The sequence below is a fragment of the Thamnophis elegans genome, chromosome 11 (genome assembly GCF_009769535.1).
Source record: "Thamnophis elegans isolate rThaEle1 chromosome 11, rThaEle1.pri, whole genome shotgun sequence".
Lineage (NCBI taxonomy): Eukaryota > Metazoa > Chordata > Lepidosauria > Squamata > Colubridae > Thamnophis > Thamnophis elegans.
The window spans coordinates 38564737-38580019 of NC_045551.1; the positions used below are offsets into that span (position 1 = coordinate 38564737).

The 15283-nt window shown below is 39.3% G+C and overlaps 1 protein-coding gene across 1 annotated transcript in view; it reads left to right on the forward strand.

Moving 5' to 3' along the window:
* Positions 1-1539: 1539 nt before the first annotated feature.
* The window catches only part of RASA3 (RAS p21 protein activator 3), a 133506-nt gene continuing 119762 nt past the window's right edge, over positions 1540-15283 (forward strand). The window contains exon 1 of the mRNA XM_032226728.1: positions 1540-1781. Within this exon, the coding sequence (XP_032082619.1) occupies positions 1727-1781 (55 nt within the window). The 5' untranslated portion in view covers positions 1540-1726. The remainder of the gene's footprint in view (positions 1782-15283) is intronic.

Genomic DNA, 15283 nt, shown 5'->3' on the forward strand with positions numbered 1-15283 from the left:
ACTTTGCTGGGTAATCTGGTTTATTTGAATTGAGAAGCTGGAAGAGTTAGAATTCCCAGGATATTGTGTAACAACAACCCTGTATTTTCATCCAGTGTACACCTAGCAGAAGTCAGCCAATGTCAGCTATATGAATCATTCATGTTTTAAAATTGCTGATTGCTTGAATTGCTTTATCTATTGGTACATGATTTTAAAAGCTCTATTTTACCAGAAAGGAAAATGACCTTGAATCTAAGGTAGACTTCTACGAAGAAAAATGTACAGAAAAAGAAGAAAAAAAATCAGATTTTTTCACTTTATTTTCTAATGCTAATGCTAATTTAACACAACACACAATTTAAAAGTCTTTTTTTAAAAAAGAAAATGTTATCTTATTTTTGGGGTGGGTGGGTGGATAAGCATTGTTTACCAGAATAAGTGTGTGCCTCAATGTTTTATGCAAATGACCCGTGAGATGAATACGGTGTTTGCTTAATTGTAACAAATGTTGGTGGCTATTAAAAAAAGTTAGTAAAAATACAGTTAAGGTAGATGTTTTTAATTATAGCATTTTTCATGGTGAGACCATACTAAAATTTGTAAAGGTAGAGTAAGCATATTCAAGTCTAGTTTATGAGTAAGTCCTTTTATAAGGATTTTAAACAGAGGGCATCACAAAATAAGCAAGGCTGAGGCATCGGACTAAATTATAATGTGATTTGTTTTTGGTTTAGGATGTTAAATCACAACTTAGTGTGGAGTGTAAGACATTTTCAATATAACAAATAAAAGACTAGAGGGTCATCATACAGGCCATACTGAGAATAAAATTTAAAAACACTCAATCAAACTTTGTAAAGAAAGGAGTTATCAGTAGTATACCACTTACGCTCTGTGGTCCTCTGCAGTATTTAACTCTTTAAGCAATTAAAACAAGCACGGGGGGGGGGGTGTTTCAGGTCCTTTTCAAACAAGGCAACCAGTTTGGTTGTCGTTTATATCTGGTACCCAGGAAGACTCCAGAGATGCTCTGACTATTCTGCTGTTAACATGAACTTCCGAAGGGAGGAAGAGGACAAGTGTGGGTCTTTGTAGGAGAGAAGTCAATTTTTGAGCACAAATCTGGAGAGAGAGTTCCAGTGCATCACTAAACGCATATGCCTATTTTTTTTTCCTTTAAGCGATACAGTAACAAAGTGGCTCTGAAAGATATTCGCGCACCACCCCGCGGGATAAAAGCGCGCTTCTAATTCGGGATGCTTCCTTAAATATAAAGGAGCCGCGTAGACGAGGAAGCGGTTTGAAGGCTGCAGCCGCGACAGATGGCAAGGCAGGCCGCCGGTCAAGGCATTGCCGCCAAAGCCGTTTCCTCCGGTGTCTATCAGAGCTGTTCGCAAACTCGTCCGCTCCCTCCAGCTGTTTGGTTTGCGCGACAAGATCTCTCCCTGTTTCTTCTCCTCTCCTCCAATGGGGAGCGGGCCGCCTGGACACGCCCAATAGGGAGGGCCACCCGGCCTGCTGTCAGCCAATAAGAGGGCGGGGGGCGGGGACGGCCGTTGCTGGAGATGTGCTCGCTCGTCTTCCCCAGCGGGGGCGAAGTGGGGGCGGTCGTGCGTCTTTTCCCCCTCTAGTTCGGGGCGCGTGGCGCATTGCACTTGCCCGGCGGCGCCTCTCTCTCCCCCCCCCCCCACCTCCACCTCTCAGCCCAGCGGAGCCGGGCTTGCTCTCCGTCGCGGCTGCAAGCATGGCGGTGGAAGAAGAGGGGCTCCGGGTGTTTCAGAGCGTCCGGATCAAAATAGGTACAGTGCGGGGGAAAGAGGCGGCAGAGCAACAAAGGGAGCGCGGGGCGAGCCTCCTGCCATGTTCGTCGGGGACGGTCTTGCCAGCCCCGGGAGGCAGAAGCGGACCTTCCGCGGGAGGTTTCCTAAGCCTCCCCTGCCGTTCGCCGAAGTCGTTGGCCGGAGAAAGAACCCGCCGCCTTTTCTCGGCTGCGCGGGGCGGGCCCGAAGCGTCGCTTCGCCCGGGCTTTGCTGCTTTTTGAGCCTCGGTCCAAGGACGGCGGCGGCGGGAAGGGCGTGCTGCGGGAGGATGGTGGCGGCCAAGGGAAGTGAGGATGCTGCGAAGCAGGAGCGGGCGGGAGAGAGAAATCCGGGAAGAGAGGGTGACTTGCCAGTTAGCATCGAGCAGGGGGGAAAAAATCGCCCTTTTGCCCAGCAGAAAACCTGCCGGGATTGCCGTGCGAAGTGTGACTTCCCAGCACTTGCTGCTCCCAATCCGGGGTTCTTGGCTGAAGCCAGGCGCTTCGAAACGAGTTTCTCCTCCTAAGATCTCTAAGTGGATTGTTAATATGTAGTTAGTTAGTTGCGGCTTCCGATGATCAAGTTTGACAAAGCTCTGCTCGAAGACTCCGCAGGTTCATTTTTGACAGCTGAGATGCAGTTCACTCAATATCATTTCCACAACTCCTTGGTGATCCTTTTTTTGGGGGGTGGGGTGGGGGGTGAATGCTTTCTTTTCGTGGCATCTCAGTGCAGCCCTTTCATGCTTTCTGCCACCAATGGTGATGTGTGTGGGACTTGCATTGTACCATCCTGCCACTTCATTCACAAAATTTTGAGAGATGTTCAAAGGACCATTATCTTTCATTTGTTATTTCTCATGTGTACCTCGTTTGCTTCTGTCATATTTTTCTCCCAAGAGAATCCTGTGAAGGAAAGAAGGAACAGTTTGTCCTGTTTTTTTGATAACTGATGCTGTATGTCTAGTATCCAATATGATCTTATAACTACACCACTGCTTATGGGTTCCTTTTGCATTCCTGCATCCCATAATTCTTCAGAGGCTGCCAATCTCATTGCCATTTCCTGTTGGCACAGTATTTTCATGATGAAATACCAGTTTTTTGTTCCTCTTTAATCCTTTAAGGTTTTTTTTTTAAAAAAAATCTAGACCTGGAACTTTCTAACTTGGCACTATGTATGTCTAATCCAGTTGTAAATCACACTAAGTTTAATCAAACTATATGTGTTTAATCAGTAAATACTTACATGGCTACAGTAGGATATTTTGCAAAGCAAATATTTGGTTTTGAGAAGAGCCCTTAAGTGTTTTGTTCTTTAAATTGGTTGCTAAAAAACCACATAATGGACTTATATTTCATATATTTTGGGACATGATGGGGTAATAACAAACATACTCATTTTTACCCCATGCTACATATGCTTTTTGCTTAAGCTGCTGCCAATTGCTCTAGTCCTCTAAAACTTTTTGAGATGATTTTGCAAGATTAAAAAAGTATATACTTTTAGATAATGACAGTTTTGAATTACTGCCTGTAATTTGTTGAAAAACTTCCATCAATATCATTGAAGGAATGTACTTAGGCAAACAGTATACTAAGATTGGCTTAGTGCATACACAGATTCTGAAAAAAGGAATTTAAAATCAGTAGTGTTAGTATAACAACTTTCCCTATATTCCAAATTGATAATCCTTCAGTCTGCTACTAACTCTTCACAGCACGCCATGTAATTTGCGTGCCTGTCACACACAGTAATTTAATTTGCTTGAAGGATGTGTCATTATTTTGACTGTTGTGAATCACTTCCAAACTACTTCATTAAAAAGTAAGTATGTCATGGCTGTAGATAAAAATTTGCTGGTATTGATCTGACTGTACATTAGAGGTCAAACACTGTACTCAACAACAAACTAAATCTAGTGGGATGATTGTGTTTGGTTCACCTAACCACAGTGCTTAACTTATGGTTAGAAAGTATCTATTTACTAGGGCTGGGCAAAATATTTGAAAAGGATATTTCATAAAGTGTGCTAATATAAGTGAAACACCTGCATTAGTGGCATTAAACCAATGTGTCCTCTGAAGGATTCATGTGGCTGGTGTGATGGTATCTATGGCTATATTACATGAAACACATAGTCCTTCCAGCAGAACTTCCAGGGAAGCAGATCAGTTGTACATGCACACAGAAATGCACAGAAGTGGCATAGCTTTTATAGTAACTGTGCAAGCCTTCTAGATGCAGCTACATTAGCGTTTTAAGAAAGGGTGCTAATATACTTTGCACCCCCCCTCACATCATACTTCAAATTCTTTCCACAACCTTTATATTTTTGTTCAGAAAATGCTTAAGGGAGACAATATAAGAATTGCACTCAAATATATTGGATATATGCATGTGCTGGGATGTTAAGTGCATATCATCAGAATGTGGATAATCCAGTATAATAATTCAGGATTTGCACTACATTCCTCAAAGAAAGGAAGACTTTATTGTGTAAAATACTTTTTATGAATGGGTCTGCTCAATGAAGTGTCAAAAGAACTTTACCGAGGAGTAAAGTATCAGCCTCACAATAAATTTGGATTTTGTTCTGTGGATGTTTTTATTGTTGATCTTTATGGCAAAACACTGTATCTGGAGTTGATTTGGCACTGTACAAATGGAATGAATGAAAATGAATAAAAGCATGTAGTCTTACTAGAATTTGAAGGCCAAGTCCAATGAAGATTAATTAAATATAGCCATTTTCCTTTAATGTTCAGACTCTTCCTATCTCAATTCAGAAATCTTGGGTCAGTTCATAGAGTAACAGTACAGAAAGAGCTGCATACAAAACATATAATTTGTATTCTTATACTTCTAGCTACTCATCAAACTGCCCAATCCTCTTACTTCATTTGTCACTGGCGTTCTTATTTTAAAAGAAGAGTGGGGAGAGCCTCAGATGTCACTCTGACTGGCCTCCAAACATTATTTGCTCTCTAGTAATGGAAAGCAGCTAGGCCAAGCCCTGGAGTGTGCACTTTTACATAGGCTCCACTTAGTTTTAAAACAAACCCAAACCACCTACAAGAACTCAAAAGGATATCTGTATGTAAAATAGTCTTACCTCCTAAAACCTAGCTCTCATCTTCCCATCCCAATAATTAAATATAGTCTTCGGGCATCAAAATATTGTCTTATCCTGTTTTAAAGCAGTTTGGGCCTAAACTAGACAAATTGAAATGCATAATTACAGTTGGATGCCAATATTAATAGCACTGAAAAATATTCATTAGGACAACAGCACATGGATAAGTGAAATGTAATCCTTTTCACCCTTGTGATGATCCTGGCAAAAACCGCTTCCTCCCCCCCCTCCCTCTTGCTGTTAAATAGTAAGATCTTTATTAAAAAGCTTTTTAAAAAGGTGCATTATATTCCAGGAGTGATTAAAAAAAATCTAGAGGACTGGTTCATATGATTGCTCTATTTTTTCTATCCTGAGATACGTTTTCCTTTGCTCCTTTTTAAAAAAAGACCTCTTTCATAATTTGCTTCATTTATATACTGTAATTATTTTTTATTGAAGCAAAATAGGAAAAAAAAAGAAAAAGGATTTATGTGTCTTAATTTTATTATTTAAAAAATACGCTATAAACAAGTTAACTCAGCAATTGCTTCTTTGTACTGTGTAAATGGCAATTTCCAGTTTTTCCCTTCTCATAGTTACTCCTGACTCATATCCTGGGTTTTTCCTGAGGTTCCCGCAATCCTCAGGATAGACTTTTTATTTTGTGTTCAGGGAGTTGCAGCTGGAGACAAAAGAATGGGAACTTCCTTTTGCCATGTTGCCCTTATTCCATGTTGACCTAAGATGGAAATTATGCATCTGTTTCTTTACAAAAATTGGCAAGTAAATGAATTTAAGAGGTACTGTGTTAACATTAAAATAAATACAAAAGGTTTTTTTAAAGTTCAATTTAGCATCATTGAGCTTTTGAAAATTTTTATCAATTCAGTAATGTGTGTATAATATAGTGTAATATAGTACAGTGATGGTTAACCTTTTTGGTGCCGAGTGCTGAAAGTGTGTGCATGCACACCCATAATGCAATGTGATCACTCCTCCCGTGCCTCCTGCCCACATGCATGTGCGTTCATGTGTGTGCAACTTCCCATTTGTATCCCATCCTCCCACGCATGCATGCCCCCATGTGTGCCCCATCTCTGTGCATCTTTGCAAACCCCTCCCACCCTCCCACCCTCCCACACAGTCACATGCAACCCCTTCACATACACCCTGCCTCTACGCATGCACAGCAGAGACCCGAAAATTAGTGGGAGCATGCATGTACGGCGGAACTGAGCTGGGGTGATGGCTCGTATGCCCGCAGAGAGGACTCTGTGTGCCACAGGTTCGACATCACGGCTATAATATATTTTATATATTATATTATATTTTCATTCATTCATAGCTGTTCATTCATTGGCTAATGTGATGGAATGTGCACCTGCAGGAGCAAAGAGGAAGACTTTTTGGTAACACAGAACTTTCCCAGAAAAAGGCCCGGATGAAGAGACTGCACAGTCCGAAACTGGATATGGGAGGGGGAAGAGGGTCAGGGTAGCTACACCTTAGAATCTCTCAGGATATATCTAATAGGTTAGAAGGTTATAACTTTAGTTTGACAAGAGTCTGTCCACTGGTTATAACCATATAAGCACATCAGTTGTTTCTCACTGTCTTGTTATCTCTGGACTTGGACCTGCAGCTACATTGTTAGTCCTTCATAAGTTCTAGTCAGTCTTAGCAGCCAATTTACAAATGATTGCTGGACCAGTGGCAGGTTGTTATTACGGGAACATTTTCTAGCTGCAGCAGTGCAAAAGGGGGCAGGAATTACCAGTGGAAAAAGCACCATGAAAATATGATGCGGTACTGTAACTGACAGATAATTATTTCCCTCTTCCTCCATCCCACTGAAATCGGATAGGAAGAGAAGGTTGGCTTAATTCTGTTTGTGGGCTTTATTGCAACATTTATCATGATTGGTATGGGAAGTGGGCATCTTTCCCCTTTCTAATTGTTAAAGTTTCAAGGGTTGAAATATCTCATTTAAAATTTTGTTGTGGGGATGATAAGCCTGTGCTAAGTTGTGGTCTACATAATGAATAGTGCGTAAGTGAATAAGTCAGTGTTTGTTACACTGTGAACTCTGGTTAATGAAACAGATTATAAAAAGGCTGATGGAGTGTAACAGTCACACCTAATCCAATCTTAGGTTTTTAAAGCTATGGTTTGTTGAAGTAGCCTTGACCTGGTTTGCACATAATGCTAAGATGACACCTTTCTAGGGGTGGGATATGGTGTGTGTATATGTGCATTTTTATTGCTTTTTCAGACAAGGCATATCACTGAAATTAATTAGGGATGCAGTTTTTTATGTGGGTGACTTACTATAAAGATACTTTGATGTTCAAACCCCAGAGGCCAATGTATGTTGATGGGAATTTCAGCAATAAAACTGAAGCTAACTGATGAAAATAAAAAAGTGGCTTGAGGACAATATGTTGCCTGTACTAAACAAAAGAGGCAGATGGAATCTAAGCATCTGTAAATGAGCTTTTATTTGGTCTGACATGTTTTTGAAAATGTATTCCTTTTAAAGGGAATATCTGAAATGGCCTTGGACTAATTGATGGGTGTGCTCTGTAAAACTACCATGAATGCCCTTGAAAAAGGAATAGTTTGTTCTTCATGTTGGGCTAAATACATACTTGGTATTCATCACTCTCTTTTTTTGACTCCTTCAGTGCCTGCTTTTCTCTTTCATCATTTATCCTGTACCAGCATAGAGTGGCATATTTGCATAATTTGGTTATATTCATAATTCCATGGTCTGCAGTTTTTTTATAGCCCATTATTTGAATTGTTGCACATTGAAAAACATAATATGATTTTTATTCTCAGTTTTCTTCAAGGAACAAAAGGCAACATACATTGTTTCTCAAAGTTCCCATAGGATGCAAACTGTGTGGCCCCTTTTACTGTAAGCCGCCCTGAGTCTCTTTGAGAGTGGGCAGCATACAAAATTTAATAAATAAATAATAATAAATAAATAAATAAACTTTGATGCAAGTTTAGACAAGCTTTTTATGGAACACAAACAAACTTTGATCATGATTTGCCAACAGACAATTTTAGGTCCAGTATGTGGTTTGTCCTCAGTAGTGTGTTGGTATAATATTATGTAGCCATTAGGCTTTTATAAAGGTATCTAAGTATACTAAATATTCTGAACTCTTTAAAAACAGAATGCTTAAGATTATGTGTGTTACATTATACTGTATATTCGATGCATACATTACCCAACATCTCACATTTTGTGCATTTCAAATAAGATCTTATGTACTGAAAGTATCCGCAGTCAAAAGTGCATTACCTAGTCCTAAAGATGCTGTAAAACTCCTGAGTAGTTTTTAATTTAATTAACACTTTAACAACTTTATGTATGTGCCTTTTGGGCGCTATTCTCCTCCCCACACATACCTTTACACATTTTAGAATTGGAAGAACAGGTTTCTCACTTCTTGTTTTTAAGACTCATAGGAGATAACCCAGATACCATCTCATAAGCATATATGAAATGCTTTTCCATTGAATAGAGAGTTAATGTGCGCATGCCCCCCCCACACACAAACAAACACGTGCGCGCGCATGCACACACCCACACCCACCCACACACACACCATTCCGAACAGCAATAGCATTTAAATATCACTCCATACTGCTTTACAGCACTTTCTGAGCAGTTTACAGAGTCAACATTCTGCCCCAACAGTCTGGGTTCCCAATTTACCAACCTCAAAAGGATGAAAGGCTGAGTCAACCTTGAGACGATCAGGATCAAACTCCTGGCTGTCCTCAGAGTTAGCCTGCAATACTGCATCCTAACCATTGCGCCACCACATATGTAATATAGTAGAAATGGAATCAGTTGCTTTTGATGGTGGCATATTATACATTATATGTGTTGTAGTCAACAAATGTTATATTTGTACTAATATCAATCTTCTTTGAAGAATATCTTTGAAATTGTTGATTTTTTATTTTCTCCACATTTATTCATGCACATATATTTGATCTGGATATTCATTAAAAGGTATTTGTCTGATTCCTATTTGTATAGGAGAATTGGGTCTTCTATAAGTTGGTAATTATTCTTCAGATCATGAATCTGACATATTGTTGAGATTTAGGTGACTTACCATAAATCATTTTAAAGTGACAAAGATTATATCAATATACACAATTATACCAGTGATGAAATTCAAATTTTTTTTTTACTACCAGTTCTGTGGGCATCGCAGGGGAAGGATACTGCAAAATCTCAATTCCCACCCCACTCCTGGGGGAAGGATATTGCAAAATCTCCATTCCCACCCCACTCTGGGGCCAGCCAGAAGTGGTATTTGCCACTTCTCCAAACTACTCAAAATTCTGCTACCGGTTTTCCAGAATCTGTCAGAACTTGCTGAATTTCACCCCTGAATTATATTATCATATATGTTTTAATTGGTTCTGTTGCTGTATAACATCTAAGATATATATATGCCCTAACAGTGGTCTGGATTGTGTATGAACATGACAAATTGTGACGTTTTTCTTAATGTCCCTCTCAATTTTTAAGATCAGATTTTATTCTTCCAGCAATTTGTAGGTACATCAACTATCAATTGTATAATTTCAGGAATTGTCTTTGTTTACTTACTAATATCTCTTTTGAAACTGTACCTTTGTTTTAAATAAATATATATATAAACGTAAAAAAATAATAACCAAGGAAAATTGCAGCGTTTATCTTTTACCAATTTTATTCTAACTTCTTTATTGATTGTTGTGTACTACCCACAGCCATTGAATGTCTGGTGGAATCATCACCATCAGTTAGAAATCACAACTTCATTTCTAAATATTACCCACAAGGTAGAAATAAGGATAAATTTCCTGACATCTAGAGCAGTTAATCAGTGGAACAGATTGCCTTCAGAAACTGTGGTTGCTCTGTCACTGGGGGGTTGTAAGACAAGATTGGACAACCATTTGTCTGAAGTGGTATAGGTTCTCCTGCTTGAATAGGGGGTTGGACTAGATGACCTTCAAAGTCCCTTCCAACTTTGTTATTCTGTTATAATATTGAACCAATTGCTTTTAATTTACCCTCAGATTGTTGCAATAATGAAATTGCTTAAGGAAAAACTGTTTCTCCACGCATTGAGGCTATCTCAGGGCTACATCTTATATGTGTATCCTAGTCAGTATACTATATTTTTCAATTTTTGTGAGGAAAATTATGAAGTCCAAGACCTGAGTGTGTCAGAATCCTAGCATTTTAAAACAAAATTTGCTTATAGAATCTCTCAGTGTTGGATATTTAAAAAAAAACAGCTTGTGCAATGTGCATGCTACATAATTTCCTCTTGCTGTTAGCACCAGGAGATGTAACAGAAGATTAATACTAGCTTTCCTTGTAATAGCTGACGCTCCCAAAGCCCATGGCTTCTATAACAATATACTAAAAATAGTATAGAGAAGGAATGGAGACTATTTTGTATCAGTTTGGAAGGATATGAAATTGATCCTTCAACAAAGATAACAAAATAATGCTATTTGCTATTATAATGCTATTATTATATGGATAAATAGTAGAATAAAAGCCATCTGGTGCAGTAGAAAAGGCACCCGACAAGAAACGGAGAGATCATTGAAATCTACCATGTTTCCCTGAAAATGCAACCTACTCAGAAAGTAAGTCCTAGCTTGATTTTTACATGTACGCCCAATATAAACCCTACCCCAAAATAAGCCCTAATTAAGACCTACTCACTCCAGGGTGCACAGGTAAAAATTAAGCTTGGGTGGGTATGAGGGTGATGGAGCTGTCCTACTACTTACCTTCAGATAGTTGCAGCCAGGCCTCTCACACCTCGGCCCATTTCTTTTGCTGGCATGGCTTACCTGAAGGCCTCTGTAGCCGATAACAGAGTTCCGGATCTATCCGTTATCAGTTAGAGAGGCCTTCAGGAAAGGCTTGCTGGCTTTGCCGGATGAACAAGTTGCTGAAGGCCTCTGATAGCGAAAAAGAGACCGGGGGCGACACGTACAAGTGAGATGAGTCAGTGGACAACCCTCCTCCCCGAAAATAAGACCCGGTGCCTTTTTTGGTGGCAAATATATGTATATAAGACAGGGTCTTATTTTCGGGGAAACACGGGGTAGTCCCACCTTGGACACAAAGCAAGCTGCGTGACTTTGGACCAGTTTTTCTCTCTTAATCATAGGAAGAAGAAAGCAGTAACAAACCACTTCCAAAAATGTTGCCAAGAAAACTGCAGGGGTTAATCCTGGCAGTCACAAGGAGTCAACACTGGAGTAGAAGTTACACAGACCTCTCCCCCCCTCTCAATACCCCTAGTAGAATAACACCAGATTTATTCATTGCCATCTGCTTAATTTCTCCTTAGAAGTAAACCTATTTGAAATGGACTGAAAGCAAAGGGCACTCTGGACCATTCAGAAGTATTTTGGATTAAAGAGGTCCCTTTTTGTTGGCACAGTTTGCCTTTACATATTTGCTGCTGAAAGAAAGATTTTTGCTCAATTCTCCCTGCTTGTCATTTCATGGAAGAATAACAGTTGATACAAGACTGGGAACTTGTATAATTAAGTGGCTCTGATATTTCAGGAGTAGCTTATTCTAAAGTCTGTAAAGAAACAGTGTATGCCATGTATCAGATAACTACTTATGGGAGTCCTTCTTCTACTCAACAACATAATATACATTAATACATATTAAGTATTCTTTCATTACTTCCTGAAAGTGGCTTTTTCAGTACTTGCTACACCCAAAATCAAATATTGAAATAGGCTGAATGCTGCACTGACTTTAGATCTTTGTTTGACAAATCTCATGCCATCTCTGCATGCTATACTTCATATGCATGCCGTATAATGGTTATAACCAGTGTTTAAAACGTGAAGGATTCAATAAGTTTATTTCAATGTACTTTTATAGATGTTGATGTTCTTCATTTAAAACAATGTCTTCTTCAAAAGTTTAAGAAGCACCACTACAGAGATCTTTACAGTTTTTATTTTATGATCTATAAATTACATTTTATCACAGATACATTAAGGTATCCCTGATTGTGATTACGTTGATATCCAAGAGTGTGCTAGATGCAGGGAGTTCCTGTACAAGATAGGGCACCTTTGTGTCCTAGAGATATCTTGGGAAATTAATTTCTACACTTCCAAGAAGCTGAAAGTGTACTAACTTGGAAAAGGAAAACATTGTGATTTCTTAATGGCCATTTCATCTGAATGCTTGATCTCCAAACATACGTTTTGGAGGAATGATGAATGTTACCCTGGAATTAAACATAAATATACAAGTAATAATACCTTTTACTTTTTGATAGACTAATGAGCATTACATTTGAAAATGTTATTAACTGGCAATTTACCTTATTTGCTGAATGATATAATTCTGCAAATAACACAATTTAACAAATGTAATTGAACTGACTCATGGAGATGCATTGGACATGCCAGTTATTTCAAAGAAGATATACAGATGGAAATTTTGATTTGTTGCATATCAACTCTGTTAAACAGGGCTCTATTAAATCAAGAGTATACTTGTGTTTCTATTTTTAAAAATGGTTACTAGTAAATAGCTCTCACTGAGGAGCCTCCATATTTAGAAATATTAGTTCCAAAATATGTGGCAGCATTTGTGCTACTTCTAAAGCTGCTCCTCAACAGTGTGAGATAGTTCTTCATACTTTGGTCCTATGCTTTACACATCAGCCTTCTTGGTGTAACTCCTGCCCAGACACTCAACTATCTATGCAGCTAGCAAACACTCTGCAACCCACCAGTTCGTAATCCCCCTGCCTGACAGCTCATTTACTGTGTATATCCTCTCTAGTTCGCTTTACGTTTCTGCTTTCTAGCTGCTAATCCATCCTAAATTCTCCTCTACCTCTGACATAGTCCTTAGATGGAAGAGCTCTTTAGGTTGGCATAGAGAGAGGCAAGTGGTACGGCAAACCTCTAGTAGTAATGAAAAGAAAATCAGTGAAGAACAGAACCTCCTGTCATGTGTGATGTGTGCATAATTTATACTGCCATAGTTCTGTTTGTGAAACTAATAGTAAAGTAGAGATCCAATGCTGTATTGTTTCCCGTGCACCAGTAAGGTCTTCTTTCCAGCTGCTGAAAGATATGTGTATAGGGTAGGGCAGTGATGGCTAACCTTTTCGGCACCGAGTGCCGAAACTGGAGTGTGCATGTATGCCCTGGAGCACCAGAACACAGAAGAGAGTAGTTGGTCTTGCATGCGCGCACAGGAACCCTAAAGAAAGCAGCTGGCCAGCACACATGCATGTGATGGCCAGTTGCTCTTCCAGGTTTTATTGTGCACATGCCCATCGGGCAGCTGGTGTGGCACACATGTGCATTGGCCAGTTGCTCTCTTCTGGGTTCTGGCATGCATGTACGCGCTGGCCAGCTGGTCTTGCATGTGCGTGCAGGAACCTGGAAGACAGCAGCTGGCCGGTGCGCATGCATGTGACAGAACCCAGAAGAGCAGCTGGCAACAGTGTCCGTGCCCACACAGAGGGCTCTGTGTGCCACCTCTGGCGCTTGTAGGGAATGAGGTAGGGTAGGGAATGAAGATGCCTACTTCCTGTATTTTTGTCCCAAATATGTACAGTATGGTCTATATGTGAAGAGGGACTGTTGGCGCATATGTAAGAGAGAGACTGTGTGTATGTGTGCATGCACACATATGCATGTTTGTGTACAATTATATGATTGTGTTTAAAAAAACCTACACAATATCCTAAATGAATTAGATTGTTGTACTTAGTTATCATCCTTTGTATTCCCATACTATAAAAGGAGATAATTAGGAGTGATACTTGGTTTTTCTTCGATTTTCTGTGCCATGAAACAATGCTGTTGTGTAATCCTGTTGAACTGGTGCTTTTGTATAAAAGGAGAGTAGCATGAAAGAGAACAGCGTGAAGGGCAGCTTAGAAGATGCATTCCAAACCTATTATCACCTAGGTTTCCAGCTGTTCAGATTAATATTGCAAGGATTTGCATACTTTCACAAATAACTATCATGGCAAATGTGAACTCAGCTGCTCAGGAGTAAGTGCAAGACAGGAGAGAAATCATAGTCCCTCTTAATCTGTAGGCCAGAAAATTAAGCAAATGAAGGTCAGAGATAAGTAACAAGCCACGAATTGAAGTCCAAGGCAGAGAAGGAAACTACCTCTTACTCTCCAAACAGAAATGTTTATAGAATAGAATATAATTCTTTATTGGCCTTTATTGTGTGATTGGACACATAAGGTGTGCATCCAGGCAAAATGCAGACTACAAACCAACAAGATAGAGCATGGATAAAGCACTGAATATTCACACGTTTCTAAAGTAGAATAATTTGAGCCTGGTCATTTGTATCTCAGATGAGAATTTTACGTTGATTTGTTTGTTTCCTTTTTTGGCAGTTAATGATAGTCTCAAGAATTTTCTCTACCAAATTTCAAAAGAGTCAATACTCTTTCTATCTTGTTTCTTCAGTTCAAGGTATGGCCTTAAGTACCACTTAACCTGAAGTAATAATCCCATATAACTGGGAGCAAATGGAATTGCAAGATTTTCGAGTGGAATTTTAAAAAGTTGGGTTTAATTCACTAAGTCTAACTTAGCACATAGTTTTTCTGAGAGGATAAAATAGGGAGGTCAGAAAACCAAGGACATCATCAGGGAGTGACTTGAGGGATAAACAGATAATTAAAAAGAAACAATTGCTGCAAAGTGAGTCCATATGTAATTTGTGGGTTTTGATTGTAGCTGGAATATATAAATATAGCTATGGAGTTTGGGGTCTAACTTAATGGACATTGATGACATTCCTAGAGTACGGAGTGAAAGAGCTGCTTTACATATAATTTGGAGGCATCTCTGGTTGGAACTGTCTGTTTAGAATGGTTGTGGTTGGAAAGACCATAAATGTTGTGTCATTGCAACAAGAGTTAAGCCTTTGCTTAGATGTGAAAGGGTCTTTTCAACTGAAGTTGTAACTGTTCTTTCTCCTGAGTAAAAATTGTTGCCCCAAATAATAGAATTCTACTTTGACAAGAAACAGATCTAGCCCTTTCCTCATTCTTTTTTACTCTCTCCTCATCTCTGAGAACGCAGTTTTTGAAATCATAGAAACAGGTATAATTACCATAGTATTACAAAGATGTCTTAACTTTCCATTTGGTTTCTCGGCAGTATAATTTTGTTTTGTGGGAGTAGGTGACCTGTAAGGTCTGTAATGCATAATTATTGTTTGCTGGCCTTTAATTTTACCTAGCAGACTTACCCCAAGTTAGTTGTTACAAAGCTGACACTTTCTCATAGAATGTGCAACAAAATGTTTTACTTGACA